The 27,797-nt window shown below is 32.4% G+C and overlaps 1 protein-coding gene and 1 long non-coding RNA gene across 3 annotated transcripts in view; one reads left to right on the forward strand and one right to left on the reverse strand.

Moving 5' to 3' along the window:
* Positions 1–1,389: 1,389 nt before the first annotated feature.
* The window catches only part of LOC132723997 (dipeptidyl peptidase 3-like), a 51,296-nt gene continuing 24,888 nt past the window's right edge, over positions 1,390–27,797 (reverse strand). Inside the window, exons 8-22 of one of the 2 annotated variants that reach the window (XM_060708805.1) lie at positions 26,866–26,955; positions 26,403–26,540; positions 15,944–16,115; positions 12,793–12,941; positions 12,397–12,527; positions 11,888–11,946; positions 11,206–11,400; positions 9,360–9,466; positions 8,636–8,728; positions 8,065–8,127; positions 7,345–7,469; positions 5,439–5,576; positions 4,447–4,609; positions 3,768–3,933; positions 1,390–2,528 (exon numbers count right to left, since the gene is read on the reverse strand). In XM_060708805.1, the coding sequence (XP_060564788.1) occupies positions 2,392–2,528; positions 3,768–3,933; positions 4,447–4,609; positions 5,439–5,576; positions 7,345–7,469; positions 8,065–8,127; positions 8,636–8,728; positions 9,360–9,466; positions 11,206–11,400; positions 11,888–11,946; positions 12,397–12,527; positions 12,793–12,941; positions 15,944–16,115; positions 26,403–26,540; positions 26,866–26,955 (1,926 nt within the window). In that variant the 3' untranslated portion in view covers positions 1,390–2,391. Of the gene's footprint in view, positions 2,529–3,767; positions 3,934–4,446; positions 4,610–5,438; positions 5,577–7,190; positions 7,316–7,344; positions 7,470–8,064; positions 8,128–8,635; positions 8,729–9,359; positions 9,467–11,205; positions 11,401–11,887; positions 11,947–12,396; positions 12,528–12,792; positions 12,942–15,943; positions 16,116–26,402; positions 26,541–26,865; positions 26,956–27,797 lie in introns of both variants that reach the window. The other variant, XM_060708806.1, reaches the window with a different exon arrangement.
* On the forward strand, positions 16,361–23,258 carry LOC132723996 (uncharacterized). The gene is made up of 5 exons (XR_009624828.1): positions 16,361–17,805; positions 19,292–19,396; positions 19,771–19,912; positions 20,430–20,593; positions 21,132–23,258. It is a non-coding gene; the product is annotated as an uncharacterized LOC132723996 (long non-coding RNA).

The following is a 27,797-nucleotide window of genomic DNA, read 5'->3' on the forward strand; positions in this document are numbered from 1 at the left end:
AACATTCTTATAGCTAAAGGTCTCCTATTAATTATGTTAAGCTTATAGATGATAACTGCAGTGCAGGGAAACAATAAATTCAGTTACTTTCAACCCTTAACCTGCTGGGACACAAAGTGATTAGCCTACGACACCAATATAGAGCCAGGCCGGTCTGTACATCAATGCAGCAGTCTGACCAGGCTGTGTACAATTGATAGTTTTTTTTGCATTTTGATACCCATACACTTCGGACGGGCAGTTCAAAAATCAAACAGGGCTTATCTATAAAAATCAGAAGTTTAAATGTTAAGTATAAAGAAAGAGTGGCGTGGCCGAGTAGTTAACACGTTGGACTAGTAATCTAAAGATTGCTGACTTCGTTGGCTCAAACTTCTTTTGAGTTAAATTGCAGACCATCAAACTGCATACAGGTATGTCAGTTTTCTGTTAGTAGTATATAATTTAATGGAATTTATTTATTGCCAAATAGCAAAACAAAACTAGGATGAACTGTAAATGAAATTGCATTGTGAGCTTATAAACTATTTTAACGTATTTATGAGATGTAAATTTAAGAACCTGCCCATGCCACATCCCCTTTCTTTTCTGCCTTCATCTTATATTTGCCACAGCACTGTAAAATAATTATCAGACCATTCCTCACCCACTTTCTTTTCTGCCATTGTTTTATATATTAGCCATAGCATTATGCACGACTTACCCAAACCATTTTAAACACTATAAATATTTAATAAAAATGAGCTTCGCCATGACAAAACCAACATAGTGTGTTTATGACCAGAATGGATCCAGACCAGCCTGCGCATCCCATAGTCTGATCAGGATCCATGCTGTTCGCTATCAGTTTCTCTACTTGTTATAGGGTTTGTAAGCGAACAGCATGGATCTTGATCAGACTGCGCGATACGCAGATTGGTCTTGATCCATGCTGGTTGCAAACACATTATGTTGGTTTTGTCATGGCTTGGCTCAAATAATCTTTTCCCATAAATTCTATAAATTACAGTACTGTACACATAAAAGACAAGCATATAAACTGATAAACAAGACATCATGACATATGATAAATTCTGTTTAATTCCTCTGTTATAAAACAACATTATAAATAATATTATTATACCTAACAACAAATTTGTAAGTAAACAGAATCACTGATGGAATTATAAATATTAGATAATACATAGAGGATATTTGTTTAGTTCAGTGTAAGATCGGAATATATTTCACCGAGTGAGCACCAAAAGGTATATTTCACGAGTGGCGCAGCCACGAGTGAAATATGAACTTTTGGTGTTCACAAGGTGAAATATATTTGGATCTTACACTAAACTAAACAAATTTTCTTTTTATTATATGCAAAGAAACGTTTTAAAAGACATTAAACCTAATACTTAATGAAAAGCGCGCCAAATAATAATACAACGTGACGTCATTTATGACGTCACGTCATGAAGTTGGTACCCAGTACTGTGCACGCTGGAATTTCACTGAAACAACGTAAGGGGCTTAAATTCAAAACAGTGAAATTATCAAAGTGGTAATTTCACTGTTTCAAAGAGTGAAATTACCAGTTTTATATCACTGATATATTTCTATAAACCACCGAAAAGCATGTAATAAATTCTGGTAAATGATTTGTTACTGATAAGTTAGAAAAATAATTTGAATCATGCAGATCCCTAAAAAATATAATCTAAATTTAATGGTTTGACCGTTTCATACATATGCTTTATCAATGTCAACCAAATTTCACAATCTTAATGTTTAATTTCACTAACAGATCTGTCCTGTGTCGTTTTTTTTCATCCTTAATCATAAATATTAAATGTTAGACAAATACATTCTGGCAAGTAATTTGTTACTGGTAAGTTTAGAAAATAATTTGTTATTGTGCATGCAATTCTCCAGAATATAATTTTAATTTAACAGTTTCATACATATGGTTTGTTAATGTCGACAAAATTTCATTATTTCAATGTCACTTTATATTCACTTACAATTCTTTCATTGTGTTCTCTTTATCAAATTTCATTATTTCAGTCTCATTTTAATTTCACTAACAATCCTTTTTTGTGTATTTTCAACAAAGTTTGTATGTCCTTAATCATAAATATTTAATGTAACACAATACATTTTAGTTACATTAAATGTTAGACAATATATTCTGATAAGTTATTTGTAACTTGTAAGTTAGAAAAATAATATTTTATTTAGTGCATGCCATTCCCTAGAACATAATTAGAATTTAACAGTTTCATACATATGCTTTTCAAATGTCAACCAAATTTTCACTATTTCAATGTCTCTTTAATTAAATTTTCACTATTTCAATGTCTCTTTAATTTCACTAACAATTCTTTCCTTTTTTCCGCCATCAGTTTGTATCTCCTATTCAAAGTAAGGCTTATCCTTGTTCCACAGCTCTTCGATAATGTTATCAACATCAGAGTTAGGGAATCTATCCACCCAGGATTTGATCAGACCTGCTGGACTAGCCTCGTAACTCTCTAGGCTGATGCTGCCATCTAAAATTATACCAGAAACATATCATATTACATATATTTGTTTCATTGCTTATCTTCTTAATAATTTTCAAATAAGCCACAATTTTCACAACTAAACATTCTGTGTAAAAAGATGTTATCAGGAACTCGGCAATTGTGGGTTTTTCCCAGCTAATCCATAGGTCCCCGACAGGGACTTTGGATTCTTTCATGTGAGGAAGTTATCCAGCTAGCTTACCGAACATCGGTGTTTCTACTCAGGTACCCGTTAGTGCCTGAAATAATGCACAGAAGGGCATCGGAGGTCTTCCACCACCAGTAAAGCTTGAACATCGCCATATGACCTATACTGTGACGGTGTGACGTAAAACATGAAATAATGCACAGAAGGGCATCGGAGGTCTTCCACCACCAGTAAAGCTTGAACATCGCCATATGACCTATACTGTGACGGTGTGACGTAAAACCCAATTCAACAAACAAACAAAAAAATCTGTAGGTACAAACAAACTTTTACCATTATAGCTTCACGTTTCACTACCCGTCAAAATAGATTAATCAACCTGTTGCACTTATTTTTGAAGCTGTAACTGTAAAAGATTGTTTGTACCTAATGATTAGCTGGTAAAAACCCAAATATTCTAAATTCAGGAGTTGATCTACTGTAAACCTTGTCCTGTGAGTAATATTATACATTGTTAATTCAATCACTTTGAATAGTTGCAGCAGTGTTAAAATGCATCTCCTGTAAGAAGAAACCTATTATCAACATTTCATTCTTTTTTTTGCTCTGGTTTTAAGTTACAAAACACTTTCAAGGCAAATTTAACAGAAATGAGGTCAATTTTTCTTTTTTAGAAAGGGCAAACATGTGTTTTATAATAGTGTAATAAAGGATTTAGAGCATGTTAGATGCTTATCACCTTAATAAATTAGTGCTGAATGTGAAATAAAATGCCTTTAAGATAGCGAAATGTAATCTAAGTGGTATATTAACTTCCATACAAAATACTGAATCACTATAATGGTACTGATAACCAAAAAGCAATTGTATTTCAATGAAACAAATCTTAAAATGCCATTGGCGCTTTTACACAAAATATTACTGAACAGCAATAGCATACCTCAATTTGTCTTTTTTATTAAAGAATCATGGAATAAAATGAGTATAAAAAAACAACAATCTATACATAACATACTATGAAGGTCACAGTGACAATTTCAAGGTAACTGTAACCATGACAACCAAAATAAACAAACCTCCACATAATGATGTGTTGTGCTGCACAAACATTTTTCTAGGCTGCTTTCTGGCTAGAACTATTTCTCGGAGGGATATAAAATGTGGTTCATCACTATCATGTACATCAGAGTATCTGTCATACATTTCCTTGCCATTTTTAACATCTGCTGTTGCTTTGTATACCTGTATAGTTTATAAATAACACATCATATTTAATTCTTTTATAATAACAATACATTACAAACATAAGAAAAAATTTAATATGATTAAATAAAGGCTATGTCTCAATTTTTAGTGGTAAGTGGTACAAAGCAAATAACATAACATATAAAGCTATTCTAATTAAATAAAATATACCATACGAGTACATGTAATGAAAAAAGGATTGAAAAATTTCAAGAGGCTATGTAATAATAAGGACATGATTATTTCTTTTGCTTTTCTCACAGTGTTACCTATTCCAGCCTTTAAATGCAACATTTGCTTAATTCATGAATTTGAGATCATAAAATATCTTGATACATGTCAAAAAAGTAAAACTCTTGATTTTCAGGTCCTATGAAATAGCGCAGAAAACAAACACAACTTATCCTCTGATTTTCACAAATCTTGACATAAAGTAAATCAAGGGAAAAATTCTTCACTCAAAAAGTATGAATAATACCTCTTTGGTATTGGTGTTAAGCATATACCTACCTGCAGTTTTCTAAGGAAGTCACCAATGGCAGGTTTACCCACAGAGATGATCTTTGACCTATCTAAGGTTATACGAATATCTGGATTACCATCTTCACCTTTTATCTTCTCAACTTTTACGAGGTCCTCACCGGCTTCCAGCAGTACACGAAGTATCACAAACCTGTAACAGGTAATTTTGTTTGTCACCTTACCCTAGTAAATTTATATAATGGACTTGCCGTGCTATGATTTTGGAACAGTCCATTTGTTATTATATCCTGAAATGCTAAATTTCTTTAATGGACTTGTCCAGGTTCATTTTTGAAACTGTCCATTATCAATTTTAGGGATATCAAGATGAAAATTTTGTCAGTAATAGTAATGAACCTGGTCAGACTGCATAAAATGTGAAGGCTGGCCCGACTATGCAGATGGCAATGGCTAATCCAGGAGGGAAAGGGTTAAGGAAAGTGTCATATAATATTACCAAATTTGAGTAAGAAACAGTAACTAGCCTGGCATGATATACATGTATGTACAGACTGGTTCAGTTTTTTCTTTCTGTACTTATGCTTAAAAAGTTTAGCTTTAGATTTTCATCTTTCTTAAAGTTCAAAAGTTGAACAAATAATTGTAACTTTTATCACACACCCGTGCCGATTTTGCGACTCCGTAAATATGGTATTGCACGGCCGTGCATATATTTTGCAATGAAAATGTTTCTAAGTCAGCAAAATTTAACAACCATGAAAATCATGGTAGAAATCAAAATATCATATAAAATGAAATGTTTCCAGGTCAGCAACATTTAGCAAACATGACAACGAGACGTTTCACATTCAAATGATTATTATCAATGATTATTAATATTATGATGTGTTGGCACAGCCAAGTAGTGAACTGTAAATGCTGTAAAAATCTATAAGCTTAGAGTTGCCTTCTCACTGAAACATAAATAAATGCTGCATAAACTAAATGATTATCTCTTACAACTCACGTCAAAATCTTACCTGGCATTCATATGAGCTTGCCTCCATGCACGAGTCTCGGGAAAGTAGAATTCCAGGGCTAGAAGTCCAGCACGGACCATGTTTAACCAGTTTATATAGACAATGTCATCCCCATCATCATCCTCATGACCAAATATCCTGTAATAAATATAAGATAATATTTTTGCATAGCATGACTGTGTTGATGTATAATTTAAATTTCGACAACAAAAACAGGCTTCAAACATCTCTCATCCAATTAAGATTAAACATCTCAGCCTATATTATAAAGCATTTAATCACAACGCTTGATCTGATTTTGTATTTTAAATCAATTTTTTTCCTATCACAGCATAATGAGATTACATGAGGAAACAAGAGCTGTCACAGGAGACAGTGAACCTCGACTAATTAAATACTGGACACAGTATTGAAGACAAAACTATGAAAGAAAAATCAATTATGATATAAATATATCTCTTATTTCTTCTTATAACAAGAAGTTATTGTTGTTAACATAAATTCCAAGTTCAAGGGGGAAAATTTCTGGAAATAGTTACACTAGCGTTATGGACCTTGTCACACAACATGTGTGTAATGATAAGAAATATATATTTGAAGTTTGAAGTAGATACATGTACCTTAAAAAGACAAGAAGTTATAATATTTCTTTAAGAAATTTCTTAGTTCAAAGGGAGATAAATCTGAAAATATTGCTTCAAGAGTCATGAACCTTGTCACATAAGATCTGGTTGATGATAAGGAATATGTATTTGAAGTTTAAAGGAGATACCTTTAAAACTAAAGAAGTTATAGTAAAAATAACATTTTTCAAGTAAAAAAAACTAAGTTAACGGGACTAGTACTAGAGTTATGAACCTTGTCACATAAGATGTGGTTGATGATAAGGAATATATATTTGAAGTTTGAAGTTGATACCTTCGGAAATGACAAAGTTATAGTGAAAAATATTTTCCTGCACCAAAACTTTTATCTGAAATCTGGACAAGGACGCTGAAGCCGACGACGGGGCAAGTAGGACAGCTCTCCATATACTTCGTATAGTCGAGCTAAAAATAAAGTTAACCTAAAATTCTGATTATAAAATATATACCTTAAATCAAATATATAGCATTACTCTTTATTGTAGAAAGTAAAAGTATAGCTGAGCATACAAATATTTGCTCCACATATAAGGTTATCCCTAGGAAAGAGATATTTTTCACCCCATGATTTACAAAACTTTTAGATAACCACTTGGACTACTCAATGCAAAACATATAAGCTCTGGGCCATGTAGTTTTAGAAGAGATTTAAATGTTTTGTTTTATTTTTCACATATCAAATCTATGAAAGACCAAACCTCCAAGCAGGGGCTATTTTTGAGTTATTATTATAAAACTTTGTTGAGGACCACTAGGCAATAATACATACTAAATATTTTAAGATCTGGACTTTGTACTTTCTGACAAGATTTTATTTTATCTTTAAAAATGTATTTTTTCAGCTTCAATAACTACTTACGCATAAGTCTAATACCATTTAATTAACTATTAAAGAGGAACACCGAGCAATCATTCCTGTAAAAATTGGTATAGTAAATCTACTTCAATGTTAGGGAGAACATATTCTTTAAACAAAATTAAGAATACAATTATACATGTTTCAACATGCAACTGATAAAAGACAATCACAACAGCAGACTTGTGGGCACCTCATACTCGAGTGTACTACAAAAGGAACAAACAACAACAACAACAACACAAGAAATACCGCAGAGCTTCTGTAGCCAAGCACAAATAAATTCCGACACACTCAGCTCTGCATTCCTCATATGTGGGAGCAATAGTGGAAAACTGACTTTCCCATGTCTCGCCAGCCTTGTACCATTTATCTATCTGTGAAATATATAAAGTATCAGATTTACCTCAGTGCATCTGTAGACAGACATAAATACAGTCCGACACATTCAGCCCTACACTCCTCATATGTCGACGCCACAGTAGAAAATTTACTGTCCCATGTTTCACCCGACTTGTACCAACTAGTAACCTGTGGTATTAGTGGCACATATGAGAAAATGTTGCAGAAATGAACATACCAACTTAATGGTCAGGTTGTTATATGCAAGTGTCCTAACAGTGTTTTGCAATGGTTCTATCCTGTTTTTTATTTAACAAGAAATTTAAGTACAAAAGGAATACAAATATAACAGCATTAAAAAACGTTGTATGGGTTGTTGTTTTTCTCCTCAAAATTACTCTAGCTTTGCAAAAAGACTGATCATGTAAGACCAGATGATTTTAGATGAATTTGTCCATCTAACAATCAAAACAAAACCATTCATTCATTTTTTTTTCAGGATAATTTCAAAATATGTACTGACTAAAAAGTGAACAGTGCTGACTGATTTTCAGTTGGGTAATGGCTAAAATGATCTCATCAGTGATGAGTGTTGTTATATTTTTCTGGTCCTTTGGGATCATTGATTTGTTGAAATCTGAGTACCACTCAAGCCGTTGCTAGGGGCATGAGGGATGCTGCACTCTTTCATTATACCTCATGTACAGACTCAAACCAAGTTTACAACGTCCAGAATTTTGAATGTTAATCATAACTAGAAATATAACATTAAATAGTTACAAACCTTTCCACCTGTCTCTGTATGTGTCACTGAGTTAATGTCAAAATTAAACTTTCCATTCTCATCCTATAATAACACAAATGATACTAGAAATTATCTTTTAAAAAATACAGTTCTCATTAAAGTGTATGAAAGAATCTAATTTGCTAAGTATTGCTTAAGTTCTTTCATAATTGATATATTTCAATCTCATTTAGTTTAAGAAAAGTTAGTAAAATATGGGAATATTGGAGAAAGACCATTGAAAAGAAAATAGGAGTGGTCTTTATTGACAGGTAGACTCTAGTATAAAATTTAAGTCTGCACTATAATCAATCAAAAGATCTAAAATTTAGAATTTGATATCTTGCAATTTATAATCATAAAATGTGTATTGTTAAATTTTTACTTCTTGTGCATTTCATTGTTAACACTATATTGCTTTATTAGATATTTGTTGACGCGAAGCCTTTCACTGAAATAAATTTGAAAGTTTTTAGTAACAATACATCATTGCAATATGTTTTTTTTCTCTACAAAAATTAAACACGGAAAAGAGTTACTCAGCCAAAGATGTCTATGATAAAAAAAGTACCTGATGAAAAAGTTTTCCACTTCCATGTCCCAGTAACTCGTGTAGTCCCACTTGAACTTCAAATGATGGTATCTTCAACTTGGTATACAACTCCTATATAAACAAAATGATATCCAGTTTAACGAGGGGTGATCAATAAATAATGAAAAGACCTTATCTCTGATGTTTATTGTCTAATATTTACAAGACTATTTACATTATATACTGAACATCCCTGATAATAGAAGATGTAAGAATAAACTTACACTTGTTTTTTCTTTCAGTGACCATAAAATGCAACTAATGTAATAAAAATTTTGCCTTATTTATTTTTTTTCGAGAGGGTAGAAAAGAGTGACAATGCTCTTCAGGTCATATATAGCAACTCTGTTTAATTCCAAAAACAAAATAATCATATTGTTTTCAAAGAATATTTAAAAAAAAACCCCACAAAAAACAACATTATTTAAACTACACAAGTATCATAAATTAACAGAATAAAACATTATTGTATGTAATATTCCATTGGTGTTATTTTAAGCAGTGCTTGTCAGTGATTCAATGTATACATGTCATTCCCTGTCACATAAAATTACAAACATTATTCTTAAATTATAGGTACTCTGGCATGATTCTTGCGTTATTTCTGGCACAAGCAGGTATATGAGTAGAACCAATGACTTTCCAAATTCCAAATGCTACCTTAATAGCTCTCATATGAAACAACAATCACTATGATACCCACCTTGTCAGCATCAGAGAGGAATGTAACTTTTGTATCCTTATAACCAGCTGTTAGTACATTTCCCAGAGATACATTCTTGAACCCTTCATCTTGACGAATTTCATTATCTGCAAGCAAGATAAAGACATTCAGATTCTATTCTTATCATATGTAAAACTTTGTACCATCTCTACAAAACTCGTTTTAACTACTACATGCATATGGTCTAACTAGACTGCTTTGACAGATATCAAAAGCATTAAGAGTAGTCTTTTTGTAAACAATAATTAAGTGTTTGAAGCTTGTAATTTTTGGTATAGATAAATCTAATTTACCCATGGCATATTGCTTTTAATCATTACTTGTAAAACAGATGTTAGCTTACAAATGTAGGTATATCAATAAATCTTCAAACTTTTTAAAATTTTAATAATTATTTGACAAATAAATACAGGGGAGTCACGTTTATCTGTTTAAATGGGTTTAGTTGGTTTATAACCAACAAGAGCTGTCACAGGAGACAGCCAAGCTCGACTAATAAAATACTGGACGCAGTAAGGAGGACAAAACTATGAAAGAAAAATCAATTATGTATAATTATGTATTAAGTTATAGTAAAAAAATAACATTTGTTAAAATAAATTCCAAGATCAAGGTAAATAAGTCTAGAAATAGTCACGCTAGAGTTATGAACCTTGTCACACAACATGTATGTAATGATAAGAAGTATATATTTGAAGTTTGAAGTAGATACCTTAAAAAGTAACAAAGTTATAATATTTCTTAAAGAAAATCCTAAATTCAAAGAGAAATAAATCTGTAAAAATTACTTCAAGAGTTATGAACATTGTCACATAAAATATAATTGATTATAAGGAATAAGTATTTGAAGTTTGAGGTAGATACCTTTAAAACTAAAAAAGTTATAGTAAAAAATAACATTTTTCTAGTAAAAGAATCTAAGTTGATGACGAGATAATTCTTGCAATATTGGTGCTAGAGTTATGAACCTTGTCACATAAGATGTGGATGATGATAAGGTACATTTATTTGAAGTATGAAGTTGATCCCTTTAGAAATAAATAAGTTACAGTAAAAAATAGTATTTTTTAAGGAAAATTCTAAGTTCAAGGGGAGATAAATCTGAAAATATTGGTGCTAGAGTTATGAACCTTGTCACATAAGATGGGGATGATGATAAGGTACATATATTTGAAGTATGAGGTTGTTCCCTTAAGAAATAAAGAAGTAACATTAAAAAATAGTATTTTTTAAGGAAAATTCTAAGTTCAAGGGGAGATAAATCTAAAAATATTGGTGCTAGAGTTATGAACCTTGTCACATAAGATGTGGTTGATGATAAGGAACATATATTTGAAGTTTGAAGTTGATACCTTAAGAAATGACAAAGTTATAGTGAAAAATATTTTACTGCACCAAAACTTTAATCTGAAATCTGGACGCAGACGCCGACGCCGGGGCGAGTAGGACAGCTCTCCATATACTTTGTATAGTCGAGCTAAAAACCAGTTAGAAAATTCAATAACCAATAACTGAGGTTAGTATAACTTAAAAAGTTTTATATATTACCTTTGTTTTACTATGATAAGATCAGACATTTTGTTTTTAATTAAGATGTACAGACCTGTGTTTTCATTGTGTATGGTAAAGTCCTAGTGGAAAATAATTACTCTTTTGTAATCTTGATGAGCACAATAAAATCAGAACTAAATGTCATATCTTGTTATAAAGAAACAAAGTTAAAATGTTTTTTTGTGATGGTTAGTTTACCGTTTAAAATGGCTATTAGGTTCCATTCAAATGGTTAGCATTTTTGCTAACCTTGACACCCGTACATTATACTTACAATTTGGTATGTTGATACCAGCTGGAATTCCTGATCCACCAAATGTTAACACTTCCAAAGATGTGAAATCTGGTCTGAGAAACTTGTCTTTCTCGTAGGACTGTGGCCATGGTAACTTGGCCAGTAGATGTTCAGCATTTTCTACCAGTGCACCAAATTTCGCACTCATTTCCTTGCTCACAACAGCAACAAAGCCTGTAGAAAATATAGTTGTATTTATTTAACTAACATTTAATAAGGTCAAAGGTCATAATTCATTTCTACAAGGTTGGAAGTCCTCACTTGGGATGGAATTTAGAAGTTAATAATTATACCAAAGTCCTCACTAAGGATGGCAGTGTGGCATCTACAAAAAAAAATCCTGTCCATGCAAATACTTCTTGAACATTATCAAATTTAAGCATATAAACTTTACAAAATACTGCATTTTGTTGTTGTTTTTTTTTTCTTTAATTTTTTTAGCTTTCTTGGTCCAAGTCATATAACAACTTTTTAACTAGTGGTAGACAAGCATAGGTGACAACACACTTTATTTAGAAACATACAGGTTCCAGAGTAAAACCAAAAAACATCTGTTATATAGATTTTTGACATGACATAATTCAATGCTACTGTTAGGATGAAAACTCATAGACAGTGAGGGGAAATAAATCTGACATCAGAAAAGATGTAATAATTATACCTTCAAACTCTCCTCTCACACCAAAGGGATCTCTGTATGATTCAATAAAGCCTATGTACCTAAATATGACCAAAAAAAAAAAACAGTTATACTAAAATCAATACAAACAAAATCTTAAAACTCAAACATGATTAAATATGCAAATTAAAAGTTTTGTACACCTAACAGAAACTACCTTAAAAGAGTGTTGGCTATGATTTATTATAGTTTTACAGGTAAGACAAGCAAATATGTTTTGCAACTCTTAATATGCCAACTTTTCAGCTTTGGAGGTTAACACTTCTTTCATGACCCACCAACCTTATGTAAGCAAACTAGATAGCTTCCTCCAATAGAATCAAAAGACACTGACTGATAAGATTATATATAACTGACAGCATTGAGAGGAAAGTGATTTAAAGTCAACAATGTTTACCGCTTGACCATGAAGGCCCAACCATTAGTTCTGAACTCTTACTCTTAAATGATTGATTGATATATCTTATCATAATGAAAACTAATAAACTTACGTTTCAACTACAGGGCCTGTATTTCTAATCCAGTACCTTGAACCATCTTTGTGGGCAGGTATTGACCCCGTTTTAAAACTCTTTATATACTCTCTCAACATTTTTACCTCATTATCATTGGCAGCAGCACTCTAAAAATATATTATTTATATCACCTTTACACTATAGTTGTTTTTTAATTGCCTTTATCCACTTGATATGAAATAGCGAATATCATCTGCAAGATATATATATATATCTATCATTCGCTTTCTGTAAATTCATTTTAATACTGCACAATTGTAACGTCAATTTACAATGCTTAACTGTGACCATTTTATCATTTATATTCACAGCTGCTGAAAACTACACTCATTTTCTTTAATTCATCAAAAAAGTTATTTCAAGACAAATTACCTTTGCTTTTTCCAAAGCTTGAGCTACATGGGCCATCAGTTTAGAGTAATCACCCCTTGTAACATGGAATGTCACTGGAGTGGACCAGCCTTTTGGTGTAAACTGGTGACTACCCAACATACCATCTGGACAACCAGGTAGGGGTCCATCTGTAAAATATATCCAAATCAATGACCTATAAAAGTTTATCAAGATTAAACATTATATCACAGGTTTTATTTTTATATTTTGAAAATAATAAATATGGAGCCATGTTGTATCAATGCAAAAGTGGCTGCCTGCAGAGCATTTAACTCTTTACATGATCTTTCATATGGGGGCATGGCCGAGTGGTTAAGGCATCAGACTAGTAATCTAATGATCGCTAGCCGCATGGGTTCAAACCCTATAAAGGACAGGGCGTTGTTTCCTTGAGCAAGAAACTTTTCACTCATTGCTCAGTACTGGTTGGTTCCAGGAACAGATTTGAAAGTGTGTCTATAAGCTTATAGCTTCCTACACAATCAAACTAAAACAAGAGCCCGGTTTGAGCCGGGTGATGCTCCCCGAATAGGTTTTGGACACAGAAAGTACACCTCTTGTAGTTTCAGCGTTATGTCCCTGGAAAAAGTTCAAAGTGCAATAATTCCAAAATTAGGCAAGGCAGAGTAACTGTTCTTTGCACTGCACTTCTAATCAATGTGATCTATCAACCTACAAAGTTTCTTGATGATATCTCTTATGATTTCCGAGTTATGTCCCGGACAATTTCAAAAAGTAAAAATAAACAAAGGGCAATTACTCCAGAATTAGGCAAGACAGAGTTATGATTCTTGTGCACTGCACATCTACCTATTGAGATATATCTACCTACAAAGTTTCATGTTGATATCTCTTATAGTTTTACAGCTATGTCCTGGACAAGATTTTTCTAAAAGGGGAGATAATTCAAAAATGAGGCTTAACAGAGTTATGGTTCTTTTGCACTGCACCTCTACTCAATGAGATCTATCTACCTACAATGTTTCATCTTGATATCTCTTATAGTTTTAGAGTTATGTTCCGGACAAAGTTCAAAGTGTTAAAATAAACAAAGGGCAATAACTCCAAAATTAGGACAAAAAGAGTTTTTGTTCTTATGCACTGCACATCTACCCATTGAGATCTATTCACCTACAAAGTTTCATGTTGATATCTCTTATAGTTTTAGAGTTATGCCCCAGACAAGATTTTTCTATAAGGGGAGATAATTAAAAAACCGGGTAAAATAGAGTTATGGTTCTTTGACACTGCACTCCCCCTCAATGCCCTCTACCACTGTATGAAGTTTCAACAAATTATCTCCAAGGGTTTTCAAGTTATGCTCCGGACAAGACAACGGACGGACGGACAGACGGACAAGGCGCCGACTATATGCTCCCCCGAAATTTTTCGGGGAGCATAATAAATTCTGTATAAACTCTTTACAACAACAGTACTGATTCTTCCTTAATTAAGATTTAACAGTATATTCATCTTTTTTAGAGAAACATCTCCCAAATATAACAAATCTCTGTCACCCAAATGGGGTTGCTCTGCAGAGGTTTTGACTAATTTCAGATGAAAAACAAAATGCTGATATCATATTCATGGAATTAAGATTCTTTTGTAGCTTTCAGGTTGAGGTTATTTTTATAAAAACATCTCATGTACTGTCTATGTACTGCAAGGACCACTATTCTCAGTGCTTGATAGTGGAATAAAAGCAGGTTAAAGTAAAAAAGGGAAGTAAATTTATGTACCCTTGACTACCAGTGGATATAAAAGTAACAAGAGCCATGTCAACATGGCCATCCCCCGCCGAATGTGTTTGCTCATTGGAAGAATGTATATGTAGTAGAGCAGAATAATTCCATTTTAAGGGGTCTTTTGGTAATGAAAACTGATGGCTATAGTGATTACAGATTTGAAACCTATGTGCATACTGATGGCTGAAAATAACAAAGGGCAATAACTGAAAAATAATGCAGGGTAGGTTATCATTCTTGTGTGCTGCATCCCTCCTCAGTAAAATCTATCCACCTATGAAGTTTCAAGTTGATACCTCAAATACTTTTTGAGAAAAATATTGAATTGAAAATTAAGTATGAAAAATAACAAAAGGGCAATAACTCAAAAATTATAAAAGGTAGAGTTATCATTCTTTGTGCAGTGCACACCTCCTGAGTGAGATCTATGCACCTTATGAAGTTTCATTTTGATATCTCAAAGGCTTTTTGAGTTATGCTCTGGACAAAAAATTAATTTTGAAAATAACAAAGGGCAATAACTCAAAAATAATGCAGGGTAGAGTTATCATTCTTAAGTACTGCACTCCTCCTCAATGAGATCCATCCACCTTTGAAGTTTTCAAGTTGATACCTCAAATACTTTTTTGAGATAAGCTCTGGACAAAAATAGCATGAAAAAAAAACAAAGGGCAATAACTCAAAAATTGTAATAGGAAAGAGTTATCATTCTTGCACACAACATTCCTCCTCAATAAGATCTATCCACCTATGACATTTCATGTTGATATCTCAAACACTTTTGAGTTATGCTCCACTCAGGTGAAAAATTAGGTATGAAAAATAACAAAGGGCAATAACTCAAAAATTATGAAAGGTAGAGTTATCATTCTTATGCACTACACACCTCCTGAGTGAGATCTATGCACCTATGAAGTTTCATGTTAATATCTCATAGGCTTTTGGAGTTATGCTCTGGACAAAAATCAATTTTGAAAAATAACAAAGGGCAATAACTCAAAAATCAAGCAAGGTAGAGTTGTCATTCTTGTGCACTGCACTCCTCCTCAATGAGGTCTATCCACCTATGAAGTTTCAAGTTGATAACTCAAATACTTTTAGAGATATGCTCCGGACAAAAATGTCGGACGGAAGGACGGACGGACGGAGACTATTTCTATATCCTCCGCCGAAATTTTTCGGCGGGGGATAATAAACCATAAGTTTCATATCAATACCTCAATAGAGTCAGTGAAAAGGTGTAATACAAAAGAAATATAACTTAAAGTGTTATGTTGAGTGACAGTGAAGAGAATAGCCCTTCCCTTCCGTTAAACAGTCAAGTGGATGATGAGCCCTGAAAAATGACTTAGCTAAAACTCACTGTTCAATAATAATAAACTTACTTTCTGTCTCTACTGAAGCCAGCCTAACTTCATATTCAACAGGGCCTGATCCCTGCGCACACTTTTTGAACAGTCTGGTATTATAGGCACTGAGATTCTTCGCAGTAAGGAATTCTTGAGCTACTTCTGCATCTTGTAAGTCACAGTTGCTTGAGAAATATGTGGTAGTTCCCTGTGAATAAACATAGATAATTCAGAAACATGTAACAATGAATAATACTACCAATGTATATTCAATCAAGGGCATAAATGTACACTAACTTGACAATCTGAAGATATTTTCCCATGTATTCTTTTAAGATAATTAGATAATTAGAATTTAATACTATATTCATATATTCACTTTCAAATGCAATTTCAAAGAAAAATTCAATATAAACTTAAAGTTATATTCCTGGTCAAATTCATCAAAACAGATTGTCAAATTAACGCCTTATTGTTATCAAATGCATTATTTAACTAGTATTGACAAAGTTTTCCAACTCAGAAACGCTCTCCGTAACATTTCTGACCATTCTAAAAAATGCATTTTCTTATTTGACTGGGTTAGTCAAATAAGATTTATATTTTGGCGGGAAGCCCTTCGATTATTTCCGTAAATGTTCGGATCTGAGTCACGTGATATGATTTACCAAACCAAAATAATGGCGGACAATACGAAAGGTGTGTCACGTATACGATAAATAAATTTTGAGATTGGAAAAGGAAAAAGCGAAAAGTGGAAAGAAACTGTGATTTAATTCAATCAAGGATATACTCCGGTAGTGATTCAAAGCGACGAAAAGTTCTAAAAAGGGTAATTAAAACCAAAAGCGACCGTGAAGTTGTTATCTGATTGACACTGACAGCTGAGGTGATCATCGTTTTTGTTTGCATTTAATTTTTTCTTGGTCTTAGATCTACTTATAGAAAAATTTCACCTACGAATATATAAACACAGATATTGTGTTATAGTTTTTAGGATGGTTTTGACTTATGATAAAGAAATTAAGCTTGCAGATCCACGTCCGTGTATCAAGTTTTCGTTCACTGTAATTTTCGTACCAATAAATTGTTATTGTTAACAGGTTAAATAAAAGATCGGCTGAGCCTAATCGTTTACAATTTTATGGCGTATGTTCATTGTAACCATTGTAATATTGTTTAAGATGGCCAATCACTATCTTTTAACAATCATTTAAGACACAACAAAATTATATTTTGAATAACTTTTATTTTCCAATCACATTATTGTTTTTTACTGTAAGCTGTACTGTATAGTAACTACAATGCTGTGAAATAGATTAGCCACATGTGTCTCAAAAAGGGTTAGAACTATTGACTAGCAGAACAGGCATTTCTTCAAAGCATGTTCAACTATCAAGGGTAGTCCTATAAATGTGACGTCCTTTGATTTTGAGATATTTTTGCTTTTGGGCAACCTTGACCGACATTTAAGCAATAACAAGCCCGTAAGTCTGATATATTGATCTACTATCCAGGGTTGTCGAATCTTCATAGAAATAAAGTAGAAAAAATAAAATGTTGTCTAGAAAATCGCACAAAAATCAATAATTTTGTCTCATTTGAATCATTTTTGCAGTAAAATTTCAGCATTTCACAATTTGAAAAATAATCATGGACAATAACCATAATTGTGCTGGAAACGTTAGATAATTCTTATTGACAACCCTTCTTCCTTATAAGCAGTGCAGCAATTCATGTATTGTAATTGGTTTGAATAGTCAAGATTTAAGGCCATGGTACTAGTATGCTATATTTTCAATTACAGAAATAAATCAATTTCATAGTCATCATGTGTTGCAATACCACTACCAGGGACATCAAAGATGACCTGGACTTCAGTGCATATGCAGAGGAGAGTAAGTACACCATTTTTGTTGAAAGTGACAGGTTATAATAATACCTTTCAAAATTGCTATATACACATGTAACTATATACTTGCATAACTAATTTACTTAAATAATTCATATAAAAACTGATTAATCTTAAATACTGCTGAATTCATGTTTTTTTATTAGTTTATTGAACCAATTAATGGATATATACATGTCAACATGTGATCCATATATATCATGATCAGATATTCATATGATTTAAATATTAAACAATAATGACATTTTTTAAGTGGCATATAAATTATAATACTGTATTAGAAGAAGAAAAAAAAAACATGCACTACATGGTTAATTTTGGTCCAATTGAAAGATTTTGGTGTCATCTTAAATGATGAGTTTGAAATTTGTATGACTCCATAATATTATTATAGGTAATTGTTCACTGAGGTGAAAAAATAATAAAGGGTCATTACGTCACCTTAGTGCAAAAACTCAATAACTGCATATAGATAAAGAAGCAGATATTGAGTTCTTGCACTAAGGTGACGATTATAGGTCTTAAATCCACTTGTGAAAAAATATATATGAGCCACGTCATGACAAAACCAACATAATGGTTTTGCGACCAGCATGGATCCAGACCAGCCTGCGCATCCACGCAGTCTGATCAGGATCCATGTTGTTCGCTTACAAACCCTATAACAAGTAGAGAAACAGCATGGATCCTGATCAGACTGCGCGGATGCGCAGGCTGGTCTGGATCCATGCTGGTCGCAAACGCACTATGTTGGTTTTGTCGTGACGAGGCTCATATATGGTTTTTGGAAAGGATTCTGTTATGTAGTCAATTCTCAGACCATACAACAAAATAGTTACAGATTCCTCAAAAGTGGAGTATACTTTCTTAGTTACAATCAAACATCATGAATTACTAGCTTCTTTTTTTCTTTCAAAGCTATTACATTCTATGTCAGATTGCTATGTTGGCATACAATTGCATTATTTAAATATTTTGAAATGTATCAACATGAAACTTGAAAGACTTGCTTATCAGGACAAAGTGTAATTGTTAAACAGGGGAGCATACATGTTCTTATGAAAGCAGTCATTGAATTTAGCACTGGCCCGGTGGCCCATGGCCAGTGAAAATGCGTTTGGGCCAGTGTAAATTTTAAGAAAATGTAGTTAAATATATAGTAGAATAAATTCAAAACTGGAATTGGGGCCAGTGAATTCAAAATCTTAAATTCAATGACTGTGAAAGCAATATTTTTTTAAGTTATATCCCTTTTAAACAAAGAATTTTTAATAGACTGGTGTTATCACTGCATGCAATACTGCTGTATTTGTTGTTAATAACAAGGGCAGATTCATGTCCTATAGTAAATGTTGGTGAAGACTGAATATATACAATTCTTATGTAGAATATTTTTTTGCTAAAATGAAAAGGAATTCCACAATTGATTTTTTTTCTTCTAAATCTTAAGCAAGTTATGGTTTAATCTTCAGGTAGCACTAAAGAAAGCCAATAAAATCCTTTTGGAGTTGAATTGAGACACAACCATTCATTTCTGGTTTAGTTATAAAACTGCTACAGACTATAAACTATTCATGGTAAGTAAACAATTATTATATATTTGATTTTATTTAAATGTTTGATATTTTTATATGATTATTCTGTTGCTTAAGAAATATTTAGATAAAATTCTAGATAGCAATACATAATTGTCATTTGTTGCAAGAAAATTAATGCATGCAAGATGTTTTGATGCATAATGTGGAATACTTCATAGGTTTATGGTAAGCATTTTATATGTAAAATAAATGTGAAATGCTTAGTAATGTTTCATAAAACTTGTTGAAGGCTGACTTCTTTGCCATTTTTTAATGCATGCTTATTTGTCTTGATATTTTATTTCAGGGAATAATATATTTTAGTGTCTGCATCAATCTTATAGTTATTGAGCATGAATGGATTCTGTTTTCAGATGATGGAATACACCAATGCCTAGTACAATCATGGCCCATTAGAAACCAGAATAAACCATGGCTGCAAAGGAAATAAGATGCACATAGTCTGAAAGTTCTGGCTGTTGTTCTGAATAAGATGACATAATATCTCAACTGCAGGTATGTTCTCATCAGGTACAATAAAAGAAATTTATATTGACAGGGTTCCCCCTGGAGCAATTTTAGTTTGCACCACCAGATATTGGCCAATCAAAAAGGTTGAAGCCAATGGCTCCTATGTTGGAACCATTAATTCTGCAAAGGAGATATGTCTATCTTTGTTAAGATATGCTAGCAGTTTAGAGTGAAATTTTTAAAAGGATTTATTTTCCTAACTGGAAAGGAGTATATGTCCTGATTAATACAAAGCTCATATGTCTATTGATTATAGAATGTTCAATGTTTACAGCATCTTTATATGTTAACGCAAATGGACCTACAACCATTATGTATAAATTAATTGGCACCTTTATTGCACTAATCAATTGAAGGATAGAGCTGTGTAAAATCTTTTCAAAGATAATTATTTACATACAGAGATTATATCAAGCATATGAATATGTTAATGTTAAAGGATTTTTCCTTACTAAAATCATTTAAATGAAAATATCTTTCCATTATTTGTATTCATTTTTAGAAGTACAGCTGGCATGTAGGGGTTTCAACAGCACATCTTGATGTATTGTACCAAAAGATTTGCTTACACACCACCTGTTTATAGGACGCACAATCTTCTTGCAGCCATAGATTATAATATACATGCAAATAGACCATACATCACCAACAAGGGGGATCTGTTAGGTATGCTACTAACAAAAATCCAACATGTAATGTTTCACAATTTTACAGAATGAAAGAAAACAGTGTCCAGTTTGTGTTAATAAAGTGAATTGTTTGGAACTATAATAATGTTCAACATAGATGTACTCTGTACTGAGTCTAATATGGATGTAGCATGTTTCTTTGTTTATTTCAATAGAAAGATTTCAGTTCTTCAAACATATAAAGAGGCAAAACCTAAATAAAATGTTGTGCTTTATCTTCTTTGGGCATATAGATTCTCAACATTTTTTTTTCATTTTTGCATATGAATATAAATGCTGCATATCTTAGTATTAAATATTCCTGCCTCTATGAATTATAAGATATTTTTATTGAAAGTGTGATCACTATGCATTTATATTGCCTATATAATATTAATTTCAATCAAAAGAGATTTTGCAGTCTCTGACCTGACCTGACTAATAAATTTTGAGGACATAATTACATGTAATGCATTTTGAGAATTGTATACACTTCTGATTTTTGTTATAACAGGCTTGTTAATTTCTCATTTCAGACTTCAGCAAGTCTGGGTGAATTAAAGAAGAAGAAAAAGTATCATTATACCATTTTTCATGATGCTATAACTCTGAGAATTAGTGACATGGAGCGGATATATAAAATAGAAAGTTAGAGGAAGATGACCCCCACAGACTTTCAAAATATTTGGCCCAAGTTAGCCCGAAGCCTACCCGAGCCATTCATGAGGAACATAAATCAAGATATGATTGACTTTTTATGGAAAAGAATGATACATAGTGTGTTACACTGATTGCCCATTTATTCAAACATATTTAAGCTGACATTGAACACCTGGTATTCATGATAGTTTTATGAAATATCTTTTTAGATATGGCACTGTATCTATCTTGTTTCGAAAAAAATTCTCTTGATTCATTTGTCATGACTCAAGGTCTGTTTTTAATATTTTGTCAGAAAAATGACTGCTTTTTATACAAGTGCAAAATATTATCCAATCTATTAAACTATAAGTGCTGCTATGAGCTTTAATGTAGTAACGAAGTTAAAAGTATTATTCAATTATATCTTTTGATATTCATGTACTATGTCATTCACTTTAGCTCAGCTTTTCTTTTTTTTTTTTGAAAAAAGAAATAGAGGTTGCTGCCGTTGCCTTCTGCAAACTTAAACCTTGTTCATAACTTTTAAAGTTCTTGGTGTATTGTCTAACCTTTGCCTTCATTCATAATTGACCTTGACCTTCAAGGTTAAATGTCTAAATTTTGGCTTTGCTTGCTATTTGCTATTAGTGGCTTTAACTTTATGCCCTTTGTTAATTTTCATATTTCATTTTTGTCTTGGCCATTTCTCCTGAACTATATTGTTCACAAGGCAACACATCCGACTCGCGAAGATCTAGTTGGTATTAGTCCATGAATTGTTTGTAGTCCAATCTAGTTTATTAGACCAATGACATAGGGGCATTTTATATAAAATCCTTGTTCAATCAAAAAAGGCAAGCCTTAAAATTATCTTTGTATTTACTCCCTCATCCCATTCCAGTTCAGATAGGTTAGGTGGGCTGATAAAATATTTATTTTTGTGCCCCCACTTTAGTGGCGGGCATTTAGATTTACCCTTGTGTGTCCGTCCGTATTTCACATCATGAAACTTTACTGTAATGTTGATCAGCAAGTGTAGTTGTTCACCTTGGTGTTTTCATCTGGATATTTTTAGTATTTTCAGAGTTACTGCCATTGAATTTTTGCAATTTTCAACTTGTGTTGCATGTTACTCAAGAAGTATTTGACCTAGAGCAATGAAACTTTACAGGAATGTTGAACATTATGTGTAGTTGTGCACCTGGGTATTTTCGTCTGGATTTAGTATTTTGAGAGTTATGGCCCTTGACTTAGTAAAATTTTGCAATTTTCAACTTGTGTCGCATGTAACTCAAAAAGTATTTGACTTAGAGTAATGAAACTTTACAGGAATGTTGATCAGCATGTGTAGTTGTGCATCTGGGTATTTTCGTCTGGAATTAATTAGGATTTTTAGAGTTATTGCCCTGACTTGGTAAAATTTTGCAGTTTTCAACTTGTGTCACATGTAACTCAAAAAGGATTTGACATAGAGTCATTAAACCTTACGGGAAGGTTGCTCAGCATATTTAGTTTGGCACCTGGGGTTTGGCTTGTGGATTTATCCAGTATTTGTAGAGTTATTTCCCTTGACTTAGTAAAAAACATTTCATTATGTTGTTATTTGTTCCTTGAGTGCTTGAGTGAGAATCAACCAACTTTACAGGAATAATGATCAACATCACTGTGAAGCTATGAACCTGTGACTTTCATGTGGATTTTTTTCAGTTTTGTTAGAGTTATTGCTCTTGACTTACAGTAGTATAAATTTACAATTTTCAACTTGTTCATGCATAGCTCAAAAAGTATTTATGTTTTCTTTCATTTTATTCAGCCAAACATAAATAATTTATCATTTAACTCCATAATTAATATCCTACAGGGATAAAATATAAATAAGAAAGACAATATAGGAGTGGCTACTACAGGTTCACTTTAATTTATCGAATAATTTACAATTTTCAACTTGTTCATGCATAGCTCAGTAAGTATTTCACTTGTAGGCCTGAATGTTTAAAAGAATGTTGGTCAGCATATGTACTTATGGGGTTTACTTGTCAATTTATTCAGTATTAGTAAAGTTCTTGCCCTTTACTTAGTAAAAGATTTTTAGTTTTCAAAAAATATTTGACCTAGAGTCATAAAATTGACAGAACAGTGGCGCGTAGGGGGGACCCGTGTCCTATGGACACATTCCTAGTTATTCAAAATGTTTGTCTTGTTTTATTTTTCATTAAAATTATATGTAGTTAAAACAAATTGTGAATGCATGAAAGCATCTGTTTTACTTGAAAATTTAGAACCATATTTTCAGTTTCAATCAACAAATTTCCCAACATTTTGTATATTTACAATTAAAAAATCACGAGACAGTTAAAAAGATGTCATTCTCATTGACACTCTGATTTCATTTTAGTAAACAAATCCTGGGCAATAAGATATTTTAGGTAGCTGTGCTATTTGTAGGTAGGTCGCGGGAGTGGGGAACAAACAATATTTTACATTCAGGGGTAAGCCTAAGTTTTTAGGCTTGGTAGGAACATTGCCCTTCCCCAGATAATGGCACCAACTGATTTTGAGGTAATAAGATTTAAAGCTCAAGATGGCATAAAGTTTAACTTCCTTTAAATATGTGTAACATTGTAAGGTATAGTTTATGTAACTCAGAAGGAAAAATTCTGATTGCCATTAGTTTTAAGATTGGTCCATTTGATTATAAGTTCAAGGTCTCAGTGACATGTAAACTCATTGTCCCAAGGTTTTGAACATTTCCAGGGACATTGCTTAGATTAGTAATTAAGCATTAGTTTGGAGTTAATAAGGTCTAAGGTCACAATGGCTTAAGCATAATATCCTTCATCACCAGAAACCCATAAGGGGTTAGCTCAAGTTCATATAATTTGGTTGGAATTAAGATATTATTTATTTCCTTCTACAATATTGGCCATCTTCACGCTTTATCTTCCTGTTAAGACAGCATGGATTGAATAAAAAATAAAACTATAGCTGTAAAGAAGTCACTGTTGCACAATTTTAAGAGTAAGAAAAAGAAGATATATATGCTGTTCATTTGAAAATATTTTATTGTTGTTTTACTGCCAATGTTCAAATACATGTTTCAATTTATCTGTGTTTTTGTTATTTTAACAACATTCCAAAATGTGTCCTGAAACATGCTAAGAGAAGTTGAGTGTAAATTAACATTGAAAGGTATTTGTAAAACATTGTTACAATCTGTGATCTTATTTGAATTTTAAAAAAGTACATTTGATATCAGAAAATAGAGAAATAAAGAATTCCTGCAGAAAGCCCAAAATGACAAAATTGAAACTGTTGCAGGCTCTATTTGGTGAGCCTGTTGGAAAGTGCAAGTTACCTTCCATGCCCCCCTAGCACCAGCTTTAGCAGAATTCAACATTTGAACATAAAGTGGTGAAATTTATGGTTTTATGCCATACCGGTGTACATAATCCAGAGATTAGGATTTAATTCTTGGCAATCTTATTTTCAGTGGAATGCAACTGTTCATTGTTAACAGAATAATATTTACACAGTTTGCACTGTGTTTGTATTGGAATGAAATTCTCATTAGTACATTATTTTCCATAATGTGCACTTTTACAAAAGGCTAACATAAAAATCAGGTCTTGAGTGATCATTTTCAAAATTATAGGCATCAGAACTTTAACTTGGTCCTTTTTCCATTCTTGTTTGCTTATAAAATGAAGTATAATTAAGTATACATTATCATATATCAAACGGTTGAGTCTGTAGATGTTAAATATGTATTGGCTTTTGCATGCAGTTGACTGGTTATTTAATCTGGTAACACCCTATACAGGTTATTACACCAGATTGCCAAATTATATTTCTTTTCATTATAATTTCCTAACACAGACACTTGGGTTTGGAGCTCAAAACGCCTTTAAAATAAAAAAAAAAAAACTTAATATAAGCCGTTTTGAAAAAAAATCATATTTCAACATCTATAATATAATACAGATTGAGCACCAAAGCCCAAGACTTTTGTGTCTGTGTTTCATAATATTTACATGACGCACACTACTGTATGCCATATTACTACGATGGAAGCTTGGCAATAGGTACGTATTATTTCTGGTACGAAGCGATCATAAAGAAAGGCTAATTTACCGATTTCAAATAACCACAGCAACCGTACGACATAGACATGACCAACGCTCCATTTTCTTGTTTACTGTAGATCAAGTGAGAGTCTCAGACTTTGTTCTTTTTCCGATTGTTTCGTAACGCGTTACGAGGATATAAGCTACATTCTTTAGCTAATAAATAGCTTTTCATATCGTTTATTAATTACAAAACATAAAATAAAATTGCATCCCTCATTTATATTATATCTCCTAATATCGGGGTCGCAAGTTTGTTGACGTTTCTAATTATAGCGTTTCCGAACTTGTTTCTAATTATAGCATTTCCGAACTTTTCCGTATGCAAATGAGTTAATTCCGAATGAAACCGATCGGGCCCGAGAGCTTTTACAAATGGCGGGGATTTCAAAAACTGGCGATATTATATCCAGTTGCATCCGAGTGTTTCGGCGAAATAAGATTAAAATTGTATAGCAGTTCATCATTAATGAGGATATACTTATGATTGAGGTGATAATTTCTGAAAACTAAGTTGTAGGGTAAAATATCATCGTTGAACAGTATTATAACTTTAAAAAATTTGGTATGATGAATCCATTGAGAGGAAAATATCAAATCCTATATTAACAAAATTGGCTTTTTAAAGTAAGCTCACATTGTCACAATCACACATTTTTTTTTTAATTCTTCAAAGAAAAGGCGAAACAAAATGACCACGTTAAAATGATCTTATTTCGCAGCATTTTAGAATGGAACTATGTGCTAATGATAACGTCATTTTGCGGTTGTTATTAAAGTTGTAAATTCATAAGCTAATGTGAGAAAATAATTATGAATGAAATGAAATAAATTTCCATGAACAAATATCTTATTGAGGTAAACTATTTAAAATATGAAAGAATATGCCAGAATAGGCAGGAAAAAATATCTTGCATATGTCTGTGGTTCAGATCAAAATATCTGTCCCTCGGGTACCAGTCCACTGGACATTAACAAGGCTTGCCAAATATTCCGATCCAAACCATAACATATGACAGATATTATTAAATTCAAAATCACCTTTTCTCCAAGTCCAAGTTCTCTCTGCCTGTTTTCCAGGGAATACAATCTTTCAGATACAGCATTCCATAGCGCCTTCATCTTGTCTGGGTCAGATTTGCATGCAGCACTGCCAAGGACAACAGCTTCAAATTTTTCCTACACAAATTGACAAATTTGTAAAAATTATATACAAAATGTATAGAAATAAACATTTAAATATTTCATATTGTCAAAATAATGGTACTTACAGTTTGTTTTTAGTCAGAGCACAAAAAATAAAGTCATAACATTGCATGCATACCTTTGCATGCATAGTCAAATTTTCCTTCACTCATCAATAATCTAGAATCAATTATCAAATCAATTCTAAACCATAAACTTCTAAATAGGTTATACATGTTATCTTATTTCATGGCAGTATCCTCACTTCATACCGTCAATACAATAGTTGTTAAGTGCTAATGAGTTTAAAACAATATACCTTTGGTAGGTTAGGAATGAATTTGCTGTCACCAAATGACTTGTAGTTTCCCATATTAGCGTAGAAACCTGATGCATAGATTAAAATGGCCTGAAATAGGAAAAGATCTGTACATGTTTAATACATATTTAACTGTTAAATATTACAAAGCCATCTGGTTAGCTCAATAGGTAGTGTGTTGGACTATGAATCTGGCAGCCCGGTTTGATAGACGGATAGTGCAGGTCATTTTCGTTGTGATTGATTGTGAAGTTCTTTCTATAGTCATTCCCACTGTAATTCTGCTCAGGCATGTACAGAAGTTATCAGTTCCTTGTTAAAGTAAAAGCAACAAGTACTGGTAAACTGCTTTACATCCTGCCCAGGAAGTTGCGGTGGCTGAACTGCACTCTGGTAAATTCAATGTGGCTCACTGGTGTGATCCAGAGTGAAAACTACCAACGCCACAACCATATAAGACTAAGCTGTTTCTTTTGTAGATTTATCATGAAACAATGAATTTCATTGATTGACCACTGACATTTTATGTTATTAAAATCTGATTACCATGTAGAGTCAAAGTGCAGATGACTCTATTTTTTCTTCAAGCAAACCACTTTGGATGTTAATTTGATGTCATCTTAAATTGAGACCAAAAAGGCAGAAAAATTCTTTAAGGCCACCAAAATATCACCAAAATCAGATATTTTCAAGTACCTTATAAACATTTGTGAACAAGCTATACTCCTTTCAATGCATATAAAATATATTTTGACATGTACCTGTACTTAAAAATGAGAAGGTTTAAAGTTATAAGAAGCGTTTGCTTTGAAAATTAAATAAAAAGAAGTGGCTTAAAGAGTTTTTGTAATTAGTCTTTGTTTTTATATTTATCAATTATTCAAAATAAATTCTCGCATATTTCCCATTTCCTTGCAATAAAACTTTCTCGT

The sequence above is a fragment of the Ruditapes philippinarum genome, unplaced genomic scaffold, assembly GCF_026571515.1.
Source record: "Ruditapes philippinarum isolate M1 unplaced genomic scaffold, ASM2657151v2 ctg1682_1_1_1_1, whole genome shotgun sequence".
Lineage (NCBI taxonomy): Eukaryota > Metazoa > Mollusca > Bivalvia > Venerida > Veneridae > Ruditapes > Ruditapes philippinarum.